Source organism: Salmo salar, chromosome ssa15 (genome assembly GCF_905237065.1).
Source record: "Salmo salar chromosome ssa15, Ssal_v3.1, whole genome shotgun sequence".
NCBI lineage: Eukaryota > Metazoa > Chordata > Actinopteri > Salmoniformes > Salmonidae > Salmo > Salmo salar.
In genome coordinates this window covers 26931556-26940770 of record NC_059456.1, presented here as the reverse complement: position 1 = coordinate 26940770, position 9215 = coordinate 26931556, and the positions used below count along the sequence as shown (strand labels likewise).

Sequence of the window (9215 nt, the reverse complement as noted above, 5' to 3'; positions counted from 1 at the left end):
GAGGCTCGGGGATGATAATGTAATATCTATTCTTTGGGGAGGTAATGGAGCCCGTTGCAGGCTATATGAGGGTTTTCACTAGTTACCACAACCACAAATTCATGAAAATTAAATGTGCTTTTTTGTCTTAATTTAAGGTTAGGTTTAGGTATACGGATAGAAGTGTGTTTAAAGTAAGGGTTGATGTTAGGGTTAGGTTTAAAATCGCATTTTAAGAAGATAAATTGTTGATATTGCGGGGTTTATGACTTTGTGGGAGTGGTAACTAGTGCCGACCCTATAGGAGCCTACACAGCGTCCGCCTCACGCCGCAGCGCTGCAGTCTAGCACACTCACCCCGCCCCTCCGTGGGTGGAGTCTTCCCTCCAACTCAGAGAGAGATTTGAGTCTCGGCTATAACACTCCAGAGCCCAGCACAATGCGTGTCAGAGATCTGTCTGTGCGACACTACACTACATGTCTGCTCCTAATCTAGTTTATCACTGAACTGCGAGAGAGATTCGAGAAAACACGACTCACACCACAACCTCAGTCAACGCGAGGTGAGCATCTTTCAATATTTGGGTGAAAGTGTCGCTTACATTATTTGACTCCGTTTTTTTTCTCTCTATTTTGACTGCAAAATGGTCATCCTTAAAACGAATTGAATTGTCATGTGACTTTAACATAGATATTTGTTTTAATAGTTATTATAATTGCTCACTGTGGTATTATTGTGTGAATAATACCAAGAATAGTGGAAAGATGACTTTCCACACATTTTACGCGCACTGGCCTCTGTGCTTTCCAATGGATTTGTAAGACTTTTAGGACTGACTGTAGAATGTTGTGCATAAGGTGTTAGTTATCTGGTCTTTTCGATAGGAACTTTATGTAGGTGTGTATCTTATTCCATTGTGTCTAAACTATCCCTCTTTGCAGGCTTTCCAAGTGTGGGATAAAATGCCGGCGATTGTAAGTAAAAATTCCGACATGGAGTTCGACTCTCTACAACCCTGCTTCTACCCGGGTGAGGATGACTTCTATTTCTGCGGTCCCGACTCTGCGCCACCCGGAGAGGACATCTGGAAGAAATTCGAGTTGCTGCCCACGCCGCCCCTCTCCCCGAGCCGAGCGGCGCTACCGGGGGAGCTGGCCTTTGCGTCCGGGGGGGACAGGGGCGACTCGGCAGCAGGTTCCATGGGTTTTGGATTAGGCGACCCGCTGGGCTGCGACTGGGCTTCAGAGCTCCTGTTCCTGCCCGAAGACGATATTTGGGGCGCGTCGGACGGAGACCTGTTCGGCGGCTGCTCCGCTTTGGATAGTAACCCCAACTCCATTATCATTCAGGACTGTATGTGGAGCGGCTTCTCGGCCAGGGAAAAGCTCCAGAGGGTGGTCACAGAGAAGCTAGGCAAAGCCATCTCCACCGCGACTGCCTGTGGAGTTAGTAAAAATGTCACTACCGCCGCCGCCATCACAACCAAGGCGCCGGAGCTGAGTGTGGACCCGACAATAGTCTTCCCTTTCCCCATCAACAAAAGAAACGGTAGCAGCAGCAGCAGATGTCCACCTGGGACGGCCCCCGCCACTACTGCCCACTGTAGCGCAGAGGAAACTCCGAGCGACTCCGGTAAGCAGATACCTTTGGCGAGGATGAATGCGCACAATAGCTTTTGTTTTCGTTACGGTGCCTACAGTACAACAGCAGATAGCCTAATAACACAATACTCATCCACAAACCCAGTTTTATTTGGTTGAATTGACGTCATTCTGCCACATTATTGTTATTGTTATTATTATTAATTTTAGGCTAGTGCTAATTGTGGTGATTGAAAGTTCATATGACAGGCACAGAATCGGATTACGTAGTTAGGTTCCACATGCCGGCAGTAAATGGTGGTGACAGTGCGCGAGAGGGTTTATGTAATAGGCAGGCGCTTCATCCGGCAGAGAGCTGTAAAATTGGGGGATTGTGTGCATTACTAACTTAGACCCAGTTGGCATCCAACAAAAAGACACCGAACAACTAGACATACGGGTTGTAAAGGGCAATGAAGGCTCTACTTGACTCCTCGGCTCCGGCGGACAGACAGAAGTAAACGGACTTATTGATAAGGTTCGTTGGAGGCTATGATTAAGCACTTTACGTAAGGATTTGGAAATAACTAGGGCTCCATAGGTGTGAAATTGCTTAGGCCTATTCAATGTTCAACCCGGGTAAACTAGACGTCATTTTGTAAAATGCCATTTATAGCGACTATTGTGTTCGGTGTTGAGGATGTGCGTGGGTGTGGTTTGTAAAGGGGGTCGGTCGATAACAACAAAGTGGACAATAAAACCTTTGTAATAACAGGATAATAGGTTCTTCGAACATTCTTAAATGCTCCATCTATCGTTGAGCATACATGTATCGTTTGGCAACTACCATGGAAGTCTGGTGGGACTTACGAAAAACCCACGTGAGTCTTTACTATAGTTCTTTGTGGCGCGTCTGTGAAACGGTAGTGAAAAAAGAGAAAGACTTCCAACTTGGCAGCGCCGCCTCGAGGCTCGAGCTGTAGTGCCTTGCCAAAACACACCCCCTTTGACCGGCCCGCGGGCGGAAGAAAGAGAGCTGGAGAGAGGAGGAGGAGGGCCCATTTTCTTTAGGGGGCTGACAGCTTTGAACAGGCGCTCCCATCTCGACAGCTGTCTCTCTGGCGCCGCTCCACCGCCTCCCCCGCTACCCCGCCAGCCTGGAGATAAAAAACATTTGCCCTCTTCTGACGCGGGCAGTGTTAAGTCGCGTCTCCCTCTCTTTTATCCGAGCTTACCTCACCATAAAATAGAATAGCAGACACACCGCGAAAGGCATATATAGACGGTGTCAATATAGATACAATCAGATATCCTATCCATGTTAAATACCTATAGGCACAGAGTAGGCCTCCTGCATTTGGCCCCCAATATAAGATAGAGGAATGACTCTAGAATCAAATGCTGACACATAAAACACATATGATAGCCTGTAGTATGATAGCCTGCAGTATGATAGCTTACAGTATGATAGCTTACAGTATGATAGTCTACAGTATGATAGCCTTCAGTATGATAGCTTGCAGTATGATAGCTTACAGTATTATAGTATACAGTATGATAGCTTGCAGTATGATAGCTTGCAGTATGATAGCCTGCAGTATGATAGCCTGCAGTATGATAGCCTACAGTATGATAGCCTACAGTATGATAGCCTACAGTATACCTGGAAGCCAAAGGCACTTGTGACATGTGTATCTGTACATTATTCATTGACACCAATGAAGGATACATGTCAATAGTTTAAAGTGGCTCGTCTTCATCTGCACTGATCTTTTGGAAAACCAGGTGTTGGCTTTCACCAGACCAGCTCCTTCAGATCAATGCAGGATGAGGAAAGGAGATGAGGAGAGGATGCCACTTTATACTATTGACATCTACCCCTAGAGATAGACTCACTAGTACTATCTACCCCCTTTCCCTCTGAGCCAAATATCAAATTGCCCAGGCTGTCTCAGCTTCACAGGTGGTCTGTCTAGAGAGAGAGTGGGAGAAAATAGAGAGAGAAAAGAGGAGAGGAGAGAGGGAAAAGAGGAGGAGAGGGAGGGAGGGAAAAGAGGAGAGAGAGAAAAGAGGAGAAAGAGAGAAAATAGGAGGAGAGGGGGGGAAAAGAGGAGGAGAGGGAGAAAAGAAGAGGAGAGGCCAGACATCCCCATAACCACCCAGCTGAGAACCTGTGGTGTGGTTGTGTTTTGATTCCCGTGCCAACTTCTCAGTGTGTGTGTGTGAGAGAGAGAGAGAGAGAGAGAGAGAGAGAGAGAGAGGGAGAAAGAGACTGCCTCCCTTCTCAGTGTGTGTGTGTGTGAGAGAGAGAGACTTCCTCCCGAGGGTTTGGCCGTGAGAAGTGGGTTACAGTAAGCTGTAAAATGCCTCACTGCTTTATGAACGACTTAGCTGATAATGATAGCTGTTTTCACAAAGGCATTTTAACTGGGGCTGCCGTCCTCAATCACCTGCCGCTTCACGATCCGCCACTTCCTCGTTCAGCTTCAAAGAGGCCTGCGTAAGATTATTTCTATTAGTTTATTTGTATTATATGATAAGTCTTCTGATAAGTCACGGCTGTAATGTCTTAGCTCAGGTTTACTAAAGATAAAGAAGCCGGTAAATATTGAAAAAGGTCAACTTACTTTTCTGAAACACCTCAAGATTAAACTGATCAGGAATATGACTGTTAAATGCTTTGCATATCTCGTTTCATCATCAGTAACTGCCTAACTGGGGATGTCAGAACCTTTTCAAGAGAGAGTGAACAGGGACACAACTCAGACATTCAAACTGTAGAGGGCAAAGATTAGCAGGAATGGCCTGAAAAACAAGAAAGAATCCAGCTCGTCTACAAGATGAAGCATGTAAAAAGCCTGTGGGCTAGATGAGTGACTGACGGTCAGCAATAAGAGTACTCTCTAGAGCTGAGAGTTGAGCAATGCTCTCACTTTTCCCCCACGCAAGCACACACACACACACATCATTACCCATCTCATATGTATATACTGTATTCTATACAATCTATTGCATTTTAGCCTATGCAGCTCTGATATTGCTCATCCATATATTTATATATTCTTATTCCATTCCTTTACACAGGTAGAATTGTTAGATATCACTTGTTAGATATTGCCGCACTGTCGGAACTAGAAGCACAAGCATTTCGCTACACTCACATCTGCTAACCATGTGTATGTGACCAATTCATTTCATTTGACCTGTCACCTGTAAGCACACATAGGTGACATAGTTCCCGCAGTTGGTGAGTCAAAACGATTAACCAACTCACACTTCTCGTTTCCTTTCCCAGAAGAAGATGATGAAGATGATGACGAAGAGGAGGAGGAAGAGGAGGAGGACGATGACGACTCAGACGGCGAAGAGATCGATGTGGTCACTGTGGAGAAGCGGCGTGGCTTGTCGCCCATGGCGACTGGCACGGTCACCATCTCGGTGCGGTCGAAGACGGGCACCGCTTCAGGGGCCGTGGCCTCATCTGGTGTCGTGAGCCGATTCGTCAGCAACCGGGGGTCTGCGGGGTCAAACTGTCACGGGCAGGAGTTGATCCTCAAGCGGAGCTCGGTCCACCAGCAGCAGCACAACTACGCCGCTCCCTCGCCGTACGCCTCTGACGACGACCACGCGCCCCCCTCCAAGAAACACAAGTCCTCTAATGCTCCTCGTCAATACTCCCGTGCCCCCTCTTCATCATCGCCATCATCCTCGACATTCTGCGGCTCCCTGACTGTGCCATCATCAACAATGCTGGGTTCTAGATCCAAACGCCACACCAGCGGTGCCAGTAGCCCACGCGGCGGCTCCTCCGGTAACTCCGACTCCGAAGACTCCGAACGGCGGCGAAACCACAACATCCTGGAACGCCAGCGGCGCAACGACCTGCGCTCAAGTTTCCTCACGCTCCGCGATCATGTGCCCGAGCTGGCGAGGAACGAGAAGGCGGCCAAGGTGCTGATCTTGAAGAAAGCGGCGGAGTATGTGTCGTCGCTGGAAACGGACGAACTGCAGCTGACTCAGGAGAAGGATAGGCTGCAGGCGCGGAGGCAACAGCTGATGAAGCGACTCGAGCAGGCCAGGACTTGCTAAGACTTTTTAGTGGCACATGACGCATACATATACACACAGACATAGACACACACACACACACACACACACACACATATATATACACACAGACATAGACACACACACATATATAAAAAATGCTTTTCTTAAAACTGCATTGTTGGTTAAGGGCTTGTAAGTAAGCATTTCACTGTAAGGTTGTATTCGGTAATACCTGTTGTATTCGGCGCATGTAACAAATAAAATTTGATTTGATTTGATATATTTGATATATACACACGGACATAAACACACACACACACACACACACACACACACACACACACACACACATATATATACACTCAGACACACCCAGATGACCCCCCTCCCCCTCGCTTTGTCTCAACTTATATATATGTATATACACACACACACACACACCGCGCACACACACACACACAAACATGTGAGCGACAAATGACGGGGTGGACGGGACATTCACTGACGCCACTTTTTTTGCACATTTGTTGACGTTAAGAATGTTTAGGGTTCTACGTTTTTCAATCCGGTCACATTGAGAAGAAGGAAAGAAGAGAATAGAACGAGGGAGGAGAAGGAAAGAAGAGAGGGAGCACGCTCCTCTTGGTCCTATCTCTATTTCTTCTTGTTTCTTGTTGTACTCAATGTGACACTTACAGCCCTAACCCAAACCAGGTGACTTTCAAAGGGGTCATGTTCATGAGGGCACATCGTGGCAAAATGTTTTGCAACGGAAAGTGAAAATAAGCATTTCTCAATGGACACGATCAGGTATTCCCTCTCTGTTTCAGTCCGTTTTGCTCCATTGTGTGCCTAATGAATACACACTGGGCATAGCGTCAGAGCTGGTTGGAGAGTTCAAAGTTCACACTTAGTAGCAGAAAATGCTTTCTACGCCTTCACCACTGCAAACGGAAGACACTAGTACACCAGGAAACCACGGTATAATGTGCACCTTGCTAGCCGACACTTTTGTAAATAACAGTACTGTAAATAACAGACAAATACACTCAGAATCTGCCTTGTTTTATATACATTTTTATCTTTGAGTTTTTATACATTTTATGTCCAAAAGCTGCCAATAACTAGACTGGAAACTTTATTAAAAAAGTACTGCAATGCCTCGAGGGCAACAAAACTTTGTAATATAAAAGTTTTTTTTTCTCTTCCTGCTTTGTATTGTACAATGATTCTAATTCTATACCTTTATTACCCTTTAGTGTGACTGTGATACATACTAAATTTGATAGTTATATTTTCGTACGGAAAATGAGTTCTCGGTAGATATCTCTTTATCGCGTCCTTTTTTCTTCCTCTATCAAAAATTTCTCTTTATTTCTCTCCATTTGTTTAAATATTTGTAACTGTCGGGTGCATAGAACTTTCTGGGTGAACGGATATAAGATGTATTTTTTTTCATTCATATAATTTACATGTAGTGCTCCAACTCAGCACTTTGAAATACCTCATTTTGACAAATAAATAGACATTGAAAATAAACCCCTCTGTGTGTGGACATGAATCATTCATCGTCACTGATACTGTGAACAACACATCAGGGGAAGTATTTCAATATCTCTGTCTCTCTGTATGTCTCTCTTTCTGACTGTCTCACTCACTCACACTTTCAATTCAAGAAGCTTTATTGTCATGAAAAATGTGAGAAGTAACATTGCCAAAGCAACCGTAGTAGAATATAAATCAATGCCAGGTTTGTGTACTGTTTCTCTCTGTCTGCCTGTCTGCCTGTCTGCCTGTCTGCCTGTCTGCCTGTCTGTCTGTCTGTCTGTCTGTCTGTCTGTCTGTCTGTCTGTCTGTCTGTCTGTCTGTCTGAGTAGGGGTTGTATTATTAAAGGTCAACTCCACCACTTTTCAACCTCAGTTTCATCATCTCCATCACAATACCAGTGTCAACATATGTGAAAACAGCGCATTTCTACATTTTGTAGAAAGAAATATAAAGAAATGAAAGAATTTGAAAAACAATGATTTTTAAAAACTATGAGATACGCGGGGACGTGGGGAGCAAGAAAATACCCTCCCTCGATCTAGAAACTAGTTGTAGGTTTTGAAAATCATTGTTTTTCTTACTTTTAATCCTACCCTGTGATGTCACAGAGAAGCATTTTTTTAGGACTTTTCTTCTTCTCTTTTTAACCACAGATCATAGAAATCGCCTAGTTTTCACATGTGTAGACACTGGTGTGGTGCGGGAGATAATGAAAATTGGTGGAATTGCCCTTTAAGAGCCCCATCCAGCTCCTGTCTTACCCATCTCTGTTTATTTGACTGCCCTGACAGACTAGTGTCTGTCTCTTAAAGGGAAAAGAGCTGAGTCCTTAAAATCCATTGCCTCAGCAATCTATATAAATCTCACCAGAACCACTCGCACACACACTTCAAGTGGATATGAACACACACACTCTGCTCTTCCAACATCTTTCGCCACCGTTGCCATGGAAACTGGCTCAGCTGCGGAGTGGCAGGCAGCGAGCGTGAGTGAGTGTTTTGATTTATTTGTGTGTGTGTGTGTGTGTGTGTGTGTGTGTGTGTGTGTGTGTGTGTGTGTGTGTGTGTGTGTGTGTGTGTTTCGGTGTGCATGTGTGTATTTCTCTGTTTTAGTGTGTGCGTGTGATTTCTGTGTCCCTGCCGGTCTACTGATCTCCCTTCCCTCCTCTCCGCTACAATACCAGAGCAACGCTGAATACTATTTACTAACATCAACCACATGGCTCTCATCCCCTTCTCTTTCCTCCCCCTTCCCCACCCTCTCCTCTCGCCCATCCATCCTCTCACCACGCTCTACTTCAGCCAGCCACGTGTCACACACACCTCTCTCTGGAGTCTGGTCTACACCCTTTCTCTCTGGAGTCTGGTCAACACCCTTTCTCTCTGGAGTCTGGTCAACACCCTTTCTCTCTGGAGTCTGGCCAACACCCTTTCTCTCTGGAGTCTGGTCTACACCCTTTCTCTCTGGAGTCTGGTCAACACCCTTTCTCTCTGGAGTCTGGTCAACACCCTTTCTCTCTGGAGTCTGGTCAACACCCTTTCTCTCTGGAGTCTGGTCAACACCCTTTCTCTCTGGAGTCTGGTCAACACCCTTTCTCTCTGGAGTCTTGCCAACACCCTTTCTCTCTGGAGTCTGGTCAACACCCTTTCTCTCTGGAGTCTGGTCAACACCCTTTCTCTCTGGAGTCTGGTCAACACCCTTTCTCTCTGGAGTCTGGTCAACACCCTTTCTCGCTGGAGTCTGGTCAACACCCTTTCTCTCTGGAGTCTGGTCAACACACTTTCTCTCTGGAATCTCCATCCCAAAGAGGGAGGCAGATTTTGAGGGCCACTGTCATAAAAAAGACATGTCTACATTGTATATTTATTTGTGGCTTTGTGTACTCGCTCTGTGTCAAGTTACCCCTCTTTGACCAGGAACTGAATGTTCTTGTTGAATTCCTGAAAAGAGAGTGCATTATGGGGACAAATGACTTAGTTTAGGATTCCACCATGCTGGGATTGAGACACCTGGAGTTGGGGGGGGTCTTACTGTCTGATGGATTACATAACAGGGG

General features: G+C 45.8%; 1 protein-coding gene across 2 annotated transcripts; it reads left to right on the top strand.

The window, feature by feature from the left end:
• The first annotated feature begins 382 nt into the window (after positions 1-382).
• mycn (MYCN proto-oncogene, bHLH transcription factor) lies at positions 383-7149 on the top strand. Of its 2 annotated transcripts, none has more exons than XM_014143880.2 (3): positions 383-542; positions 922-1612; positions 4859-7149. In XM_014143880.2, exons 2-3 carry the CDS (start codon positions 943-945, stop codon positions 5647-5649), a joined length of 1461 nt encoding a protein of 486 aa, XP_013999355.1. In that variant the 5' UTR covers positions 383-542; positions 922-942; the 3' UTR covers positions 5650-7149. The 2 variants fall into 2 exon arrangements, with proteins under 2 accessions (XP_013999355.1, XP_013999354.1); XM_014143879.2 differs by having other exon boundaries at positions 4856-7149.
• The last annotated feature ends 2066 nt before the right edge of the window (positions 7150-9215 follow it).